The 17,981-nt window shown below is 53.4% G+C and overlaps 2 protein-coding genes across 3 annotated transcripts; both read left to right on the forward strand.

Annotated features, from left to right (window-relative positions):
* The first annotated feature begins 318 nt into the window (after positions 1 to 318).
* NLRX1 (NLR family member X1) lies at positions 319 to 12,523 on the forward strand. The gene is made up of 10 exons (XM_037505436.2): positions 319 to 377; positions 2,321 to 2,445; positions 3,043 to 3,112; positions 3,568 to 3,656; positions 4,190 to 4,809; positions 5,185 to 6,006; positions 9,256 to 9,851; positions 10,118 to 10,204; positions 10,957 to 11,208; positions 11,611 to 12,523. The coding sequence occupies exons 2-10, from the start codon at positions 2,376 to 2,378 to the stop codon at positions 11,930 to 11,932; spliced, it is 2,928 nt and encodes a 975-aa protein (XP_037361333.1). The 5' UTR covers positions 319 to 377; positions 2,321 to 2,375; the 3' UTR covers positions 11,933 to 12,523.
* A 180-nt stretch (positions 12,524 to 12,703) lies between these two features.
* On the forward strand, positions 12,704 to 17,763 carry NHERF4 (NHERF family PDZ scaffold protein 4). Of its 2 annotated transcripts, none has more exons than XM_037504282.2 (11): positions 12,704 to 12,909; positions 13,280 to 13,310; positions 13,458 to 13,531; positions 14,468 to 14,676; positions 14,915 to 15,101; positions 15,224 to 15,360; positions 15,647 to 15,851; positions 16,074 to 16,270; positions 16,386 to 16,604; positions 16,755 to 16,955; positions 17,175 to 17,763. In XM_037504282.2, the coding sequence occupies exons 1-11, from the start codon at positions 12,894 to 12,896 to the stop codon at positions 17,202 to 17,204; spliced, it is 1,506 nt and encodes a 501-aa protein (XP_037360179.1). In that variant the 5' UTR covers positions 12,704 to 12,893; the 3' UTR covers positions 17,205 to 17,763. The 2 variants fall into 2 exon arrangements, with proteins under 2 accessions (XP_037360179.1, XP_037360180.1); XM_037504283.2 differs by having other exon boundaries at positions 13,283 to 13,310.
* Positions 17,764 to 17,981: the final 218 nt, after the last annotated feature.

A 17,981-nucleotide genomic window follows, 5' to 3' on the forward strand; every position in this document is an offset into this window, starting at 1 on the left:
AACAAGCCTTCCCTGGCGGTTGGTAGCGAGGTCACGGGATGGGACCCGCGCCCCAGACTCTGACAGACGGCGGGCCTAGCGGCGGGGCGGGCGGAACTTTGAGGGCCACACCCTGGGAAGGCGGGGCTGGCGCGGGACAGGTGGGGAGGGAGGCCCCGCCCCGGCCTGCTCCCCGGGCGCCTGCCCGCGGGCTGCCCCTCCTCTCAGGACCCCTTCGGGCCGGAGCGCCGGGCTGTCCTCTCGCGGCCGGGCGCCAGCGCGGGCCGGGCTCCAGCGGGCGGGCGGAGGCGGGCAGGAAGCGCCGCGCGGAGCCGAGGCCTCTGGGAGCCAGCTGGAGACGCCGGCCGGCCGCGGCTCCCGGGCCTGGACAGCCGCTGGTAAAGGCCCAGCCAGTTCCGTCGCCCCTCGATCGCCGGCAGGGCGGCTGCCCCGGGCGGGGGACGGGAGGCAGGGAGCGGGCCTGGGGTGGGGGTGCTGGGCACGGTTGCGCCCGGTTTCGCCATCTGGGCCGGCTGGAACAGAGCCGTGCGCTGAGTGGGGGGCATTATGGCAACTTCCCCCCCAGAGCCCTTGGGTTCTGAAGTCAACTGGAGGACTGTCTGGAGCCTGTTTGGTGAGGGGAAGGGGGAGCACAACCCTGTGCTTTTATTATTGTACCCCGCCCTTAGCTCCCCGCACTGGAGACCTGGTGTGATCTTTAGAGAATTGCTCTCACCACCCCACCCTCTCTTTGATCCAGTGATCCAGGACCCGGTTTTATCCCTCTGAGCTAGCTTCCTGAGGTTTCCACAGCAGCCTCTTAACTGTCTTCCCCAGCTCCTGCTCTCAGGACTTGCCTGCCCCTCCACTGGCTGGCAGTGCGGCCATTTCTCCCAAAGTGTGCCCTGCCCTTCAGGAGCCACACCAGTGGAGGGCAAGTGCCAAATAGGTGCATGCTCCATTTAAGGAAGCTCAGAGGGATCAGGAGGTTTCCCAGAAAAGGGAAACTTTGAGCAGTCTTAAAAGTCTGGGTAGGATTCTGGCAGGGGAGAAAGGTGATTCCAAGCTGAAGAAATCATATAAACAAAGTTAAGAAAGTGGAAATAAAAATTTAGTGAGCCCAGTGGATCAGGTGGGGTGGGGGCAACCTCAGAAAAATATCTTGTAAGGGCTGCATGTTTGGGTTCTACAGGAACCTAGGATTTTAGAGAGGGGATTGGTGCTTGGGATGGGGAAATGGAATGGGATGAGACTGAAGGCAGAGGCCAGTAAGGAGAAGGGGGAAGGGTCCTTGGAAGTCCCCGGAGGAGGTGAGTTAGCACAGGGGCCAGTATGGAGGGTGTAAAGGAAGAGACTGGCAAAGCATTGGGGGAGTCAGCAGGTCTGTTTTGACTATGGGGGGAAGGATTTGAAGACAGAGATTGGGTTTCTAGTGTAAATGGTGTGATTGAGTAGATCTCTAGTAAAGTGATATTTACTAGGGGAGGCCTGATGAGTTCAGACCTGCATGTGTGAAGCTTGCAGTTCAGGGAGGAGCTCCATATGGAGATGTCAAGAAGTTCATTCATTCATTCATTCATTTATTATTTATGCTAGCTTCAAAAGCAGCTTACATAAAAGTCACAGAAAGGCAAAATGATAAAACCACTCAAACTCAGCAAAAAAGGACCTGGTAGTTAGGGAACAAATGCAGAGAAGAGTGGATCATTGTTACTGGGAAATGTAGGATCAGAAAACCTACCGCAAATGACCACAGGACTCTTACCTGAGCTTGCTGGCAGCCAAGCAGAATAAAAAAAGACACCCAAATAAAGCAGTTCACTAGACTCAGGAGAAAGGCATGTGTGAAGCCTCAGGAAAGAGACAATAGATGGCAAGACTTACAATGGGATCACTCAGGTAAGGGTTATGGGAGAGGGAGAAGAGCTGAAGGTCAGGCCAAGGCTTGGGCAGTGCTGACATTTTTTTTTTTTAAGATTTATTTATGCATATAAGAACTGGGGTACAGGCCAGAGCTTTGGGGGGTGAGAGGACTCACTAGAGACAGAGTAGGGAAAAGAACAGGCAGTTCGACTGAAATACACTGCAGAGAGGAGCAGCAGGCGAGTCAGGAGAGGTCTGTTGCGCCATGTGGGTCACCTCCCTGGCTGGGGATCGAACTTGTGCTGCAGTGGCTGCGGTGAACTTCATAGGTTGCGTCTTAACCCCTTGTGCCACCAGGGAGGCCCCAAGTGCTGACATTTAAGGAGAAGTTGATGTTCTCCCTCGTCCTACATAGGGGGGCAGGGTGGAGTGGAAGGGTGGGAGCATGTATGGCCCATTTACACCATTCTTCTTGCAGGGGAACAGAATAGAAGGTGGTGCGCGAAGTCCTCTGGGCTCTGACCTCTCCTACCATGAAATGGGGCCGCCATTTACCCAGGGCCTCTTGGGGCCTTGGTCTGGGCAGAGCACTCCAGCCAGCAGGTAAGCTGGAAGCAGGGGTTTCTGTTTCTACCTCTCCTTTCCTCTTCTGGTAACTCTAGGAGAGTAGGGATTCAGATCCCAAGTGTGCTAGTCCCAGCTCTGCCACCCACTAGCCGATGGCCTTGGGCAAGTCACCTCACCTCCTGAACTTCCTTTTGTTCATCCTAAGATGAGGAGTAGACTAGACAATCTTCAACAGTGCCTGTAGCTGCAAAAGTCCAGGGACACTTGTCAGATTTCATTTTGCAGTTAACAAATGTTTATTGAATGCCTGCTGTGTGCCAGACCCTGTACTATATTCTAAGCATATAATTGTGAACAAAAACAGATGTGATCCTGCTCTCATTGGGGCAGGATGGGAGTGGAAATGAATGTTAACCAGATAATTATACAATGAAATAAAATAACATAATAATAACTTTGCATAATAATAATTTGCATAATAACAGCTACAAAAGGGTGGTACACGATGTTATGTCCCCAAAATAGGGAATTCATTTAGATGAATATTGGTATATTATATGGGGAAATGTATATTGGTGGGGAAATGTGGATGGGATCTAGGTGCCATTTCCTCCTTCTCATTTCTCTTTGTAGATGAATATACCCCCTTCCTGGCCCATTGGAGTTGGCAGCTTAAGAGGAAGTGTCCCCTTGGGCCCTCTAGGTGAGTCCTCAGTGTCAGACCTTAGAACATCTGGGCCCAGCAGAATGGCCTGGGAAGGGTCAGGACTTTGACACAGCCTGGTCCTCTGTGTCAAGGAGGTTGGTCCTTGGGCAGTTGGGAATGCAGAGTGAGCTACCAGAGGAAGTTGGTTGATATCACCTACAGCACAGTCACAGTGGTCAGCCAGAGGGAGGACCTGTGGGAAGTAGGGTGTGGTGGTGTCCAGCTTGAGGCCCAGACAGGCAGTCAGCAGTTGGGGGCTCGAGGGCTGAGAACAGGACTTTAGTCTCTGGGAAGAAGGTGAGAGTCAGACAAAATACTTGACTTGGGTGTCCAGGGTCAGGCCTAGATCTCGGGAAACCAGAAGTACACCAGTTTACACAGGCCTGAACTCTGAGCCAGTGCAGGGGCTGAAACCAGTAACTAATCCCCAGCTTATTACTTCCTGTTCCCAGGGCCTTTATCCGCCACCATGGAAACTCAGCGAACAGTGATCCCCCATCAGGAAGGCTTGGACAGTTGTTCCAGAGTGTCTCTGCAACTGGTAAAGGAATTGGCTGCATCTGACTAAGCCTAGGGACAGGCACTGTCTGCGATCCCTGGGATGTGGAGATGGAAAACTAAGGGAGTGGAAAACTGGAGGGAGTAGCAGGGGGAAAGAGGGAGGCATACAGGATCCACTGCTATCCTCCACCAGTGGGCCCACCTCCCTCACCCCATCATTCATCTCTCCATATATCCCTTCCTGCAATAGTCATGCAATGATAGATACATCATCCCTGCCTCCAACAAACTGGGCCTAACACTTGGGCTAAGATGATACACAGAAAACCACACAGCCAGGCTCAGCGTCACTCATGCTGTGGCTCTCCACTTTCTGCCACAGGGGTCCCAAAGCCTTCTGGACAGTCTGTGTTTTCTGAGATGCCCTGTGTGCCCCACACCATTCTGGGCCCCAGTATATCCTGATGCTGTCTTGATTCACAGCCTGATCCTAAGACACCACCCTGACTGGCCCTAAGCTCCTTCATCTACCTGGCCCTTTCCCTGACATGTCCCTCTACCCTCCCCATCCAGAGGCTATCCGTCAGCACCGCAAGAACCTGACCGAGTGGTTCATCCGACTGCCCAGGGAGGAGCGTCAGTTCGGCCCCACCTTTGCCCTAGACACAGTCCATGTAGACCCCGTGATCCGAGAGAGCACCCCTGATGAGTTGTTTCGCCCAGCAGCAGAGGTGGCCCTGGAGCATCGGCCACCTTCAGTGGGCCTGCCCCCACTGGCCCTGTCTCAGCTCTTTGACCCTGATGCCTGTGGGCACCAGGTGCAGACCGTAGTGTTGTATGGGACAGTGGGCACAGGCAAGAGCACGTTGGTCCGCAAGATGGTTCTGGACTGGTGTCACGGAAAGCTGCCAGCCTTTGAGCTGCTCATCCCCTTCTCCTGCGAGGACCTGTCATCCCTGGGACCTGCCCCAGCCTCTTTATGGCGACTTGTGGCTCAGCGCTACATACCCCTGAAGGAGATCCTGCCCATGATGGCTGCTGTGGGACCCCGCTTGCTGTTTGTGCTCCACGGCCTGGAACGGCTTAACCTTGACTTCAACTTGGCCAGCACGGGGCTTTGCAGTGATCCTAGGGAGCCAGTGGCGCCAGCTGCCATTGTTGTCAACCTTTTACGCAAATACATGCTGCCTGATGTGAGTGGCCCCCCGCCCTGCCCTTGCCTGTCCCTGGGGCCCCTGACTTTCCTCCTAAGGATTTGGTGTCCTAAGCCCACATATTTATTGGGTAGAAGCTCAGGCTCCAGGTTAATTCACATGCAGGCCCTCACTTCTCAACTCTGCTTTCTTGAATTAATCACTAATTTCCCCAACTTCTGTTTCCTTTTTACGTTGAGTTGTACTGATCCAAATGAGGCCCTGCATATAAAGCACAATGCCCTGGATCTTAGGAGGTGCTCCATAATAGTTATAATTGTTATGGTCAACACTGTTACATCCTTGGAGGCTTCTGGGGGCGGTGAGGCACTCAGGATATCAGGTCTTTCCAGCTCACCACCCTGCTCTTTCCAGGCCAGCATTCTGGTGACCACCCGGTCTTCTGCCATTGGCCGCATCCCCAGCAAGTACGTGGGCCGATATGGTGAGATCTGCGGCTTCTCTGATACCAACCTACAGAAGCTTTACTTCCAGCTTCGCCTTAACCAGCCAGACTGTGGGCACAGCCCTGGGGGTGCAGGTGTCTCAGCCACACCAGCTCAGCGTGAAAATCTGGTGCAGATGCTCTCCCGGAACCTGGAGGGCCACCACCAGATCGCTGCTGCCTGCTTCCTGCCCTCCTATTGCTGGCTTGTCTGTGCCACCTTGCACTTCCTGAATTCCCCCACCTCGGCAGGCCAGACCCTCACGAGCATCTATACCAGTTTCCTGCGCCTAAACTTCAGTGGGGAAATGCTGGACAGCACTGCCTCCTCCAAGATGTCCCTAATGGCCTATGCAGCCCGAACCATGGGCAAGCTGGCCTACGAGGGGGTGTCTTCCCGTAAGACCTACTTCTCTGAAGAGGATGTCCGTGGCTGCCTAGAAGCTGGCATCAAGACAGAAGAGGAGTTTCAGCTGCTGCATGTTTTCCGCCGGGATGCCCTCAGGTTTTTTCTGGCCCCATGCGTGGAGCCAGGGCACCCTGGCACCTTTGTGTTCACTGTGCCCGCCATGCAGGAATACCTAGCTGCCCTTTACATAGTGCTGGGATTGCGTAAGACCACTCTGCAGCGGGTGGGCAAGGATGTGGCTGAGCTCGTGGGCCGTGTCGGGGAGGATGTCAGTGTGGTCCTGGGCATCGTGGCCAAGCTGCTGCCTCTACGGGCCCTGCCTCTTCTCTTCAATCTGCTCAAGGTAATAGCCCTGTGAGTCCAGACCATCAGGACCCCATGTCTCCCCATTCACCTTAGCTCCTTTCCCTGGAGGAAATTGCTATTTCCTGCATATGTGTGAAATCTTCTCTTGGCTCTGGTTTTAGCTGTGGGCAATCTGGCTTTCACTGGGATTGGGTCTAAGGAAGGGGAGAGAGAAGCCACAAGGCAGAAGAAGACTTGGAGGCTAATTTAAGGGCACAGGGACTTTGATAATAATCCTATAGCCCTAAAGATAGTTTTCTTTTAGCATCTCTGCTCCTAGTCTGTTACTGGGATGTAGGGGTCACTACAGTCCAGGGTCTGTCCTCTGCTCTGCCAGTCCAAACACTTGATTGTATCTGTTCTCCCAAAAGTGATTAGACTCCAAGAGAGATGACTCATCCTAACTAAATCAGCAGAGATAAGTTTATAAAGCAGATGCCATTTGATTCATTTATACCAGGAGGATAAATGACATTGGTAATTGGCTTAGTATGGTCCATCCGGGGGCAGGTTCACTCCAGAAACCACATTATAGGCCTGAGGGCTGTGCTGTGAGCAGGGTGGACACATGCCATGTTTGAGGGTAAACAGTGTTTACTGTTGTCTGCAAGGTACTTTGTAAGTGAAACACTATTATGATCCCTTTGATTTTTTTTAAGATTTATTTTATTCATTTATGCATACAAGAGCTGGGGTGCATTTATTTTATTCATTTATGCATACAAGAGGTGGGGGGTGTGAGACAATTCACCAGAGACAGAGTGGGGAGCAGAGCAGACAGATCTACTGAAATACACTGCTGAGGGGAGCAGCAGGCGAGACAGGGGAGGTCTGCTGTGCCATGTGGGTTAGCTCCCTGGCTGGGAATTGAACTTATGCTGCAGTGGCTGCCAATAGATTCATAGTGCTGAGACTTAACCCCTTGCGCCACCAGGGAGGACCCCTATGATCCCTTTTAAAGATGAAGAAACTGAGGTTCACAGAAGTCAAACTTGTCCAAGGTCACTCAGGTAAAGTAGGATAGGTGGGATGTGAGCCAGGTTTTGTGATTCTGATGAGATCGGGTGTGTTCAGGGTGGTATGGCTGGAGACAGGTTTTGTGAGTCTGAATCCTGTGTCTTCCTGCCAAATATCACTGATGCATTATATTCCTGTCAAGCCATGGTGCCTTGCTAGGTAACCCTTTTCCTCACTAGGAATGTTTCAGTAACTAGTCTTCAAGAGGTGGAACCCTGGTCATTGTTGCCAGAATTTCAACAAGTTTTCCTTTTTATAAGCAGCAAAACAGAAAGATTAAGAGCAGGGATTCAATAACGTAGCTACCTGGGTTCACATCTAAGCGCTGCCACTTACAGCTGGTGACCTTGGGAAAGTTATTTAACCTCTCTGTGCCTCCAACTTCTTCTGTTAAATGGGGATAATAATCAAATTTGTATCATTGGCCTAATATGAGGATTAAATGACTTTACCCTCAGGCCTGGCATATAGTAGGCACTATTTATTTGTTACAAGTGAAAAACAGGTGCAGGCAGCCCACCCCTTCCTACACCATTACCTCAGACAGGGAGGCTGTTGCAGAGGCGCCCCACCCATTTGGCAAAGTGCTTGCTTTATCTGTATTGGAGTGAGAGGCTGTGGTCACTTGTGAGACACACAGAACCCCTTGGTTATTTGAGAATGTGCCAGAATTGTTAGCACCCTGTGGGAGGGAGGGTTGCCAACAGAGGACTGTTCCCATCTGTTTCTTTCATGATCCTGTTGAATCAGCTTCACAGGGTGACATTTTTCTCATCTTGTCAACACATGAATGTTGGGGGAGGGACACCATCAACTCCAGGGCAGGAACCTCACCTGAAAAAAAACAAAAGCAGACATTAGAGGCGGCACCAGTGGACAATCTTGTGGCTCGCTGCCAAAGGGATGGCCCCTTCCTTTCCTGTCAGAACATTGCAGGGATGGAAGATGATGCGGCAAATCTCTCAAACACTCATTTCATCAACAAATGCTTAGTGCCTGGCAATGTGTTAGATTCTGAGGAAAAAATAATTGAGAACACCCCAGGCTTCTGCCCTTTCTGATTATACAGCCTGCACACAAGGGACTTTGATAATAATCCTATAGCCCTAAAGATAGTTTTCTTTTAGCATCTCTGCTCCTAGTCTGTTACTGGGATGTAGGGGTCACTACAGTCCAGGGTCTGTCCTCTGCTCTGCCAGTTCAGAAACTTGATTGTATCTCTTCTCCCAAAAGTGATTAGACTCCAAGGGAGATGACTCACTGTGGAGAGTGACACTTTCTGTGTCACTGTAACCACAGAATTTAAAAGCATGGAGTTACCTGGAGAGAAAAGTTCTAGCTTTGCAAGTATATTTTGAGGAGGACTTGATTTGGAGGAATAAGGAAAGCCTCTCTGCAGGAAGGACATTTAATCTGATTCCAGCATGGTGTGTCTGGAGAAGAAATGGGGGGTGGGGAGTAAACTCCTCCAGGAAGAGGATACAGCTTTGAGGGATAAGAAGGCAAGGCACTGTTTCCCAAAATGAGAAAAGCTGAAAGGATAGGAAGAGAGGATGTGAAGGGCAGGGGCCTGTGCTCATGCCACTGTGGTTGGCAGGGGTCAAGTCATGGCGGGCCTTGAAGTAGTAGGGATGACGTAAGTCTCGGTTGCTCTGATGTCCACTGCGGCAGTGCACTATGACACCTAGCCTGGAGCCAGAGTAATTGCATATTATGTGCTAATTTGTTGCCACCACCGCCTGGGCTTGAAAAGGTATGGGGCACTTGGGAAAAGGAATTTCCCAAAGTCTGGAGTACATGAGACAAGTGTTGAGAGATGATTCTGGAGAGTTCAAATTGGAGCTAAATTATGAAAAATTTTATTTTGACATGGGCAGTGGGGAGTTGCAGACTTGTTGAGCAGGGGAGTATGGTAATATACCTTGCAATGCACCCTTCGTTTGGGTCAGTGCTGGTCTCTGTATTGTTGGACTCTGTATGAGATGGCGTTCCCTCTGGGGAAGGAGGGTGGGCTGAACCATCTAGATTTGTCTAATTATACTCTGTGACATTCCCACATGACAAAATTGCTAAATGATGCATTCTCAGCACATGTGCCTGTCATTAAGTAGCATGTAGTGTGGTGAGCAGTCGAGAGGCGGCTGTAGTCCTGACAGCACACCTTGAACTTCGTGAAGGCTGGGCAGGCACACAGGGGGCCACAGCACCATCTCCCTGCTTCTTTTCCCAGGTGGTTCCCAAAGTGTTTGGGCGCATGGTGGGTAAGAGCCGGGAGTCGGTGGCCCAGGCCATGGTGCTGGAGATGTTCCGAGAGGAAGACTACAACAATGACGATGTCCTGGACCAGATGGGTGCCAGCATTCTGGGTGTGGAGGGCCCCCGGCGCCACCCAGACGAGCCCCCTGAGGATGAGGTCTTTGAGCTCTTCCCCATGTTCATGGGTGGGCTTCTCTCGACCCACAACCGGGCCATGCTGGCTCAGCTTGGCTGCCCCATCAAGAACCTGGACGCCCTGGAGAATGCTCAGGCCATCAAGAAGAAGCTGGTCAAGATGGGCCGGCAGGTGCTACCTCCCTCGGAGCTCCTTGACCACCTTTTCTTCCACTATGAGTTCCAGAATCAGCGCTTCTCTGCTGAGGTGCTCAGCTCGCTGCGCCAGCTCAACCTGGCCAGCGTGCGCATGTCACCCCTCAAGTGCACAGTGGTGGCAACTGTACTGGGCAGCGGAAAGCATGCTCTGGACGAGGTGAACTTGGCCTCCTGCCAGCTGGACCCTGCAGGGCTGCGCACACTCATGCCTGTTCTCCTGCGTGCCAGGAAGCTGGGGTGAGGACACATCCTTGAGAAGGCAGGAGAGGGTTGGAGGTGAAGAGGTAGGGAGAGAAGGTGTGCAAGAAACTAAAGGTCCCAAGGAAGGACCAGGGGTGTGGTGAAGAAGTCTGGTATGGGTGGAGGTGATAAGACAATGGAAGGGAGGGCAGCGGTGGACTGCAAGTGGTGGGATGGTAAGAAAGGGGCATGAGGATGGACAGGCTCCATGCTGAATCCCTTCCTTGCTTTCTCCCCTCCCCTCTGGCTGTTGTCTGTTCTAGCTTGCAACTCAACAGCCTGGGCCCTGAGGCCTGCAGGGACCTTCGAGACCTGCTGCTGCATGACCAGTGCCAAGTTACCACCTTGCGGTGAGTGCCCTGGAAGGGGGGCTGGAGGGAGACTCTGGCCATCCTCGTGGCCAGCTAAACACAAAGGTGAGCTCCCTGACTCAACTTACCCACAGAGACCCACCCATAGTGGATGGGGGTGGAAGTCCTATCCCCATCCTACTCCCCAGGTCTGGTACAGGCAGCAGGGCAGGGGAAGACCAGCAGCGATGGGTGCTAGGAAAACTCATGTTAAAATTCTGGGAGAGGAGGGGAAGCAGAGGGGGAAAATAATACTTATGTCGGTTGCCTGGTAACAGTGCCACCTGATTGCTTCCTGGGGTTCCCTCTGTCGCCTCACAAGCATGACCCTAGTGCTGGGAACTCAATAGATGCTCCTTAAGGGTCGACTGATTTACTAGGAGCCCAGGAGATACCTGGGCTCGCAGTTCAGTTTCTGGCTTGAGTGAGGGGAGGGGAAAGAGGAAGAGGGAAGAGGGAAGTCAAGAAGGGGTGGGGAGCAGGGTCTTGGGAGCAGGTGGGAAAAGGAGGTAGGGGAATATGAGGAGAAAGGAGAGGAAGTGGGGAGGGAGGGAGATTGGAAGGAGGTAGGAAAAGGGGAGCGGAGGAGCCGGCTTCCACCCACTGGCCGCCCTCTGTTCTCTCTCCTCCTGGATTCCTCTGTGACCAGGGTGTCTCTGCCCCAGGCTGTCACTCTTATGGCCCAAATCCTGATACACAGCACAGGTCATCTACTTTGGACCCTCATGGCCTTGGGGGGTTTGTGGCTGTAGGCTCTCCAATAACCCAATAACGACGGAGGGAGTGGCCCTGCTGGTGGAGGGGCTGGCCGGAAACACCTCGCTGACACACCTGTCCCTGCTGCACACGGGCCTTGGGGACGAGGGCCTGGAGCTGCTGGCTGCCCAGCTGGACCGTAACCAAGGACTACAAGAGCTGAATGTGGCCTACAATGGCGCTGGTGACACAGCAGCCCTGGCACTGGCCAAGGCTGCTCGGAAGCATCCTTCCCTGAAGCTGCTACAGTGAGTCCTGTTCCTGGTGCCATTGCCCCACTCCAGCCTCAGATTGTTCCCCAGAACTGAGATCCTTCCCTCTCACCAGTTTTTTTTTCTACACTAGGGGCACAGCTAGGCCTGGGCTAGTCAGACTTGTGATTGGACTTTATCAAGCTGCTTCTGAACCAACCCACCCCGTTGACCCTTACCTGCCTCATTCCCTACCACTATTTCTACGGGGTCCATGTGGCCCCATTCCTACCATCCATGGTCCCACTGAATTCTAGTGTCATCCTGCTTCCCACTGGCCACCCCTTCTCTGGCTTATTATAGTCAGGGGAAGAGCTGTGAGGCCCCTCTCTAGCCACCCATTCTCTGCCCCTCTTCACAGAGCCCTGCTGAATGGCATCTACTCTTCTCTCCTGCTAGGCTCTACTTCAATGAGCTAAGCTCAGAGGGCTGCCAGCTCCTGCGGGACTTGGGAGCCACTGCTGAAGGTGGCGCCCGGGTTGTGGTGTCACTGACTGAGGGGACAGCCGTGTCTGACTACTGGTCGGTGATCCTCAGTGAAATCCAGCGGAACCTCAACATCTGGGATTGGGGCCGGGTCGGGCGCCACCTTGTCCTACTGCTGCGGGATCTGGAAGCTAGCCGAGGTGCCACTCTCAATCCTTTGCGCAAGGCCCAGCTGCTGCGTGTGGAGGGGGAGGTCAAGGCCCTCCTGGAGCAACTGGGAGGCCCTGGAGGCTGAGAGAGTGGCAGCATGCACTATATACAATATATGTATTATCCCTGCCCCCAAACCTCTTTCTTCTATGGTCTCTTGGCTTGCATTTTTCCTTCTAGAAAGATCCCGCAGGTGGCAGTAAAGGAATGGGCATAGCATGGAATGTGACAGTTGTCCCCCTAGGGCATGTCCAACCAGTGTTCCCAAGTCTGGAATCTCCAGGAACACAGAACATGCTTCCTCTCCCTTTGGCTAGAAGGACGGAAGGATGTGGCATGTTGGTGGCCAAATTTTCCTGTGGCCCCATCACCAACCTTGCCTCTCTCCACTCAAGGAGCGTCTGACTATGCCACCAGAGGGCACACTTCTTCTGTCTGCCTTCCCAAGGGTGTTGTCATCCAGATGTGGTGGAGGTCCTTCACCCCAGCCTTTCCGCTTCTCTGCAGACACAAAGGGTGCCCGCAGTCACTCTCTTCTTATTGGTGCTCTCCTCGTGCCCCTTTACCACAATGGTACCTATGCTTGGTGGCCCGAAGGGCATATGCACTGACTTGCTGCTAATAAAAACCTGTGTGTCTTTCAATTGCTGTGGCCTCTTCCTTGCCTGATCACTTTCTGTGCATGTGGTTCTCAGACACGGAGTGCAGGGGAGTGAGGGCTGGGTGGTGCAGCTGGCTGTGTGGGTCCTAAGAATCCCTTCACCCTCTCAGGCATACTTATCCCAGGCTTGGGTCCACAGCGACTGGCGATCGAACTTTTTCTGAGTATACAGGGACCTGGGACAGTAGCAGTCTTCAAAGAAAGTTGGGGGCAGAAAGAACATGCGCACTTCTCCAGAGGATAAGATTCTCCTCCCGTTAACCATTACCCCACTGCTTCCAAGGCAGCGTCTTTAAGGAGGCGGGACGTGGCCAGGTAGGTGGGAGGGTCAGGTGTTTTCCATGGACCTTGTCCTTATTCCGAGCACTGGGTCGCTATTCCAACTATGGAGGCAAATGCAGGTACGAAGCCAGGAGAAATCCTGCCTGGAGGGGCTTTAGGGCAGATAGAGGCAGATTGGGGCTACAGTTTTGGGGTTAACAGGACATACTTGGGACTTGGAGCCCAAAGGCCAATAGGCTGGGAGTTAGGAGAGGAGAGGTGAGTAGACGCCTTTCTTCCTGGTCCACGCCCTGGACTGATCGGAGCAGATTTCTGTGCCAAGGGTTGGGAGGCAGGAGAGGGAGGGGAAGGGAAGAGCCTTTTGGAGTGGAATGTAGGGACAAGTTCTGAATTTGGGGCTTCCTCTGAGTCTTTCCTGTTAATGACCACGGAAGAATTTGGGGGTGGAAGAGAATGTGCCTCTCCTCCTCTCACCCCTTCTTTGTCCAGCAGATCAGCAGGACACGGCCTTCTTAACTCCGTAAGTGCTTGCTGTAAGGGGTTGGGGCAAGGGGAGGAAGGAATTGAAAGCGGGGAAGCTCATCATCTGCCGTTAGCACCTCAAATACAGCTGGGACCCAAGTCCAGATGTCAGCTTTCTCTTCCCTGTGTCTCTGTCTCCTTACAGGAAGTTTGAGTTTAACCCAAAACTGGGCATTGATAATCCTGTCCTCTCCCTGGCAGAAGACCAGGGCCCTTCTGGTAATCCCTGTGCCCCTAAGCAATCATACCCCTCCCTTCCCCACCAGCCACACCCTGCCCCCCTCCCTCCCCCCAAGGGCTCCAAACTGTCTCCCATCTGTTTGGTAACCACAACTCTTCTACCCTCTCTTATCACAAGCCTTGGTGGAATAGAGCTACAATGACAGAGAATGGGTCCAGGCATTTCCTTCTGTCCCAGCCACTCTGCCCACATGGGGTTCAGCCCCACTGCCCAATACCTAACTGGGTAGAAGCCCACCCAGTGCCCTATCAGAGGGTCAGGGTCTGCCAGGAACAAGGTGAATTGAACTTGGCCCATGTCCCCTCTCTCCCCCCCCCTTTTTTTTTTTTTTTAAAGATTTATTTATTTATTTATACAAGCACTGGGTACAGTCAGAAGCGCGGGAGGGTGAGAGGATTCACCAGAGACAGAGCGGGGAGCAGAGCAGGCAGACTGACGAAATACACTGCTGAGGGGAGCAGCGGGCGGCAGCAGAGGTCTGCGCGCCATGCGTGACCCTCAGCTGGCAGCCGGGGATTGAACCGATGCTGCAGAGGCTGTGGGCAGCTTTGCAACCCAGCGCTCAACCGCTGCGCCACCGGGGAGGCCCTCTCTTCCCTTTTTTTGAAAAATTTATTTATTTATGCATACAAGAGCTTGGGTACAGGCCGGAGGTGAGGAGGGAGGGAGTGGTGAGAGGATTCACCAGAGACAGAGTGGGGAACAGAACAGGCAGATTGACTGAAGTACGCTGCTCAGGGGAGCAGCAGGGAGACAGGAGAGGTCTGCTGCGCCATGTGGGTTGCTCCTTGGCTGGCTGGGGATCAAATTTGTACTGCAGTGGCTACAGATAGCTTCATAGGTTGTGTCTTAACCCCATGCGCCACCAGGGAGGCCCCTCTCTTCCCTTTTCTGCTGCCCACCTCTCTTTCCAGATCCTGAGAGCTGGAAGCGTCCTCGCTTCTGTCTGCTGAGCAAAGAGGGTGGGAGTTTTGGCTTCCACCTGCAGCAGAAGCTGGGCAGCGCTGGGCCTGTGGTATGCAGGGTCGATCCAGGCACCTCTGCCCAGCGCCAGGGGCTTCGGGTAGGAGACCGGATCCTGGGGGTGAACCATGAAGTTGTGGAACAGGAAGATTATGCAGTGGTGAGCTTGGGCTGGGACTCCCCGTGTCACCTTAGGGAGAGAAGCTTGTTGGTCACTTTCCAGGCATGTGGATATACACCCAAGCCTCAACCCTCCACTTTCTAGGATGCAGGGGTGCCCAGGTCAGAATGGTTGGGTGAAGGCATCTAGGGCTGGTTCCATTGTGAAAAATTCAGGCTCCAGGGAAGAAGGCTGGCAAGAAGGCTGGGCCCTAGTCTCACCTGTGCCCTCCATCTAGGTGTTACGTCACATCCAGGCCAGCGGTCCTCGGGTGCTGCTGACAGTGTTGGCAGAACACATACATGATGTGGCTAACCATCAGCAGAGCGATGTCCACCTCTGTCCTACCCTTGGCCCAAGCGTCCGGCCCCGGCTGTGCCATGTAGTGAGAGACAACGGTGGCTTTGGCTTCAGTATCACCCACGGTGAGCTTAGGGGCTGGGGAGCGGGGATAGGAAGATCAGATCTCAGCCCCTATTTTGAGCAGGCATCAAGCAGGCTGAAACCTGTTGGTTTTCTTTTTTTTTTTTTTTTTTCCTGTTTCCAGGCCATCGAGGTTCTTTCTGGTTGGTGCTGAGTTCTGGAGGAGCAGCTGAGCGGGCAGGGGTGCCCCCTGGGGCCCGACTGCTAGAAGTGAATGGGGTCAGTGTGGAGAAATTCTCTCATAATCAACTCAGCAAAAAGGTATGGTGCCCATTTCTCCATCCATCCTCCACCCAGTTGGGCCTGGGGCCCCTGACTCAGGAAGCAGACTCATGCCCCACGCACTTAATCTGATATTATAATCTGATATAACTAAATCTCATATTATACCTCCTTCACCATCCTCGTTCCAGTTTGTTACAGGCCTTCTTTCTCCTTCCCTTAGTGCTTCCTTCCTAGGCCTGGGGGTGGGGGGCGGTGACGAGGGGCCTGCCCCTGCTCTCCCCACCCAGATGGCTGATGCTGATACCCTTTTGGGTTTGCACAGCTTTCGCAGAGTGGAAAGCAGGTTACCCTGCTGGTGGCAGGGCCAGAGGTGGAGGAAGAGTGTCGAAAGCTGGGAATGCCGCTGGCTGCACCGCTGGCAGAGGGCTGGTCACTACCCACCAGGCCTCGCTGTCTGAACCTAGAGAAAGGGCCTCAGGGCTTTGGGTTTCTACTCAAGGAAGAGAAGGGCCTGGAAGGCCGCCCCGGTGAGTGGGAGTCCCTTGGGGTGGGGGTAGGGAAGGTGGGCCTGGGGACGGGCACACAGATATCTATATACATCTCTAGGTGCACACAAGTGGTCTCCCTGTCTCAGCCCCAGCCCTGGCTTCCTCCTCCTGTGTACCCCTGGTCAGTTCCTATGCACACAGTGGCCTAAGCTGGCCCTGGGGGCAAGTGGGGGAGAGGCAGTAATGATGTCTATGTCCCAGGCCAGTTCCTACGGGAGGTGGACCCAGGACTGCCAGCTGAGAAGGCCGGAATGAAGGCTGGGGACCGGCTAGTGGCTGTGGCTGGGGAGAGCGTGGAGGGGCTGGGCCATGAGGAAATAGTGTCCAGGATCCGGGCACAGGGCTCTCGTGTCTCTCTCACCGTTGTTGATCCTGAAGCTGACCGCTTCTTCAGTATGGTGCGTGCTGAGGGATAGGGGTAGGGTGGCGGGGTGGGGTGGGGTGGTGGTGTGTTGGAACAGGGTTTCATGTTGAGGGAGAAGCAACTGGTATGTTCTGTCTGCCTCCTTCCAGGTTCGCTTGTCCCCACTCCTCTTCTTGGAAAGCACAGGGGATCCTCCCTCTCCCCAGGACACCTGCTCAGCCACTCTGGTTGAGATCAATGATGATGACACCACCGTGCGTCCTGTCCCTTGTGGCTCCCGCCAGTGTCTACTGTACCCTGGGCCTGGTGGTGGTTATGGTTTCCGGCTCTGCTATGTGGCCAAAGTGCCTCATCTCTTCATCTCCCAGGTGACTGATGCCCCATGGACCTTGGATCCTTTCCATCATTTGCCTCCTAATGACCCATCCTCCTCCACTGCCCTCCCCCCAAGGGCCTTAGAACACCAGCAAAAGTTTTCCATGGTATTCCACACTCTGTACTGTCCCACACATCCGCAGGTTACCCTAGGAGCCTCAGCTGCCCGGGCAGGGCTGCAAACGGGAGATGTTATTCTGGAGGTGAATGGGTATGCTGTCAGTGGAGAGAAAGACCTGGAAAAGCTTCAGCAGCTGGTTGAGGCTGAGCCACCCCTGTGCCTGACGCTGGCGGCCAAGTCTCAGCAGGGCTTGGAAGCCTGGATTTCTCCAGGGTCTGCAGAGGTGAGAAAGAAGAAACAGATGATTGTAAACAGTCAGAGGACAGGGGGAAGTCAGGAAGAAAGGCAGAGCAGGAGAATGGGGCATGCAGATGGCACTTTAGGCCTTATGGCAGAAGCACCCCTGGAACCAGCCCATTCCTGAGCACTCTAGGGCAGCTGAGGGCAGGGAAAAGGGACTCTTTGGTCCCTGAATAACCTTCTCCTTTCTCTCTCTATTTAGGATGGGGCCCTGGCTTCAGAGCTGCTATAGAACTGTCCTGCTTGGCACAGATCTACCCAATGACTTCATTCCAGCCTGGGGTGATAGGAGTGGGGTGCTCCTATCATCCCACTCCAGAAACAGCTGGACTCCAGGACTCTGGAACATCCAATCACAGGATTACTCAGGGTCTCCCCATTTCTCATGGGCCCACCTCCCAGAATAGGGTATGGTCAGGGACCTCCAGGCAGGCCCATAGGAAGCTTCCCCTCTGACGCCAGAGGAAGTAATGGGGGAGCTTTGGAAGCTATGCCTCACGGCATACCATGATATGGTATGATATTGTAATTTATAATAATATGTATTTGGGGGGCTTCCCTGTTGGTTCAAGGGGTTAAGACGCAGCACTATGAAGCTATCCATAGCCACTGCAGCACAATTCAATCCCTGGCCAGGGAGGTGACTCACATGGCACAGGAGACCTCTCCTGTCTTGCCTGCTCCTTCCCTCAGCAGTGTATTTCAGTCGATCCGCCTATTCTGTTCCCCACTCTGTCTCTAGTGAATCCTCTCACCCCCACACCTCTGGCCTGTACCCCAGTTCTTGTATGCATAAATACATAAATCTTTTTTAAAAATGTATTTATTTGGTCTTCATCCTATTTCTGGCATAGAACTCCCAAAACCCCTGTAATTTTTAAGTAATAAGAGCAATAAAGATGCCTTTTGTTATTCATAACAAGTTCCTTTCAACTGTACCTAACATTGTTAATGAAGTGATTTTTGGGAAGCAACTAAGAATGGGGGACTGGTTGCCAGGGGAACCAAA

The sequence above is a fragment of the Talpa occidentalis genome, unplaced genomic scaffold (assembly GCF_014898055.3).
Source record: "Talpa occidentalis isolate TD23 unplaced genomic scaffold, MPIMG_talOcc4v2.1 talOcc4.12, whole genome shotgun sequence".
NCBI classification, from domain to species: Eukaryota; Metazoa; Chordata; class Mammalia; order Eulipotyphla; family Talpidae; genus Talpa; species Talpa occidentalis.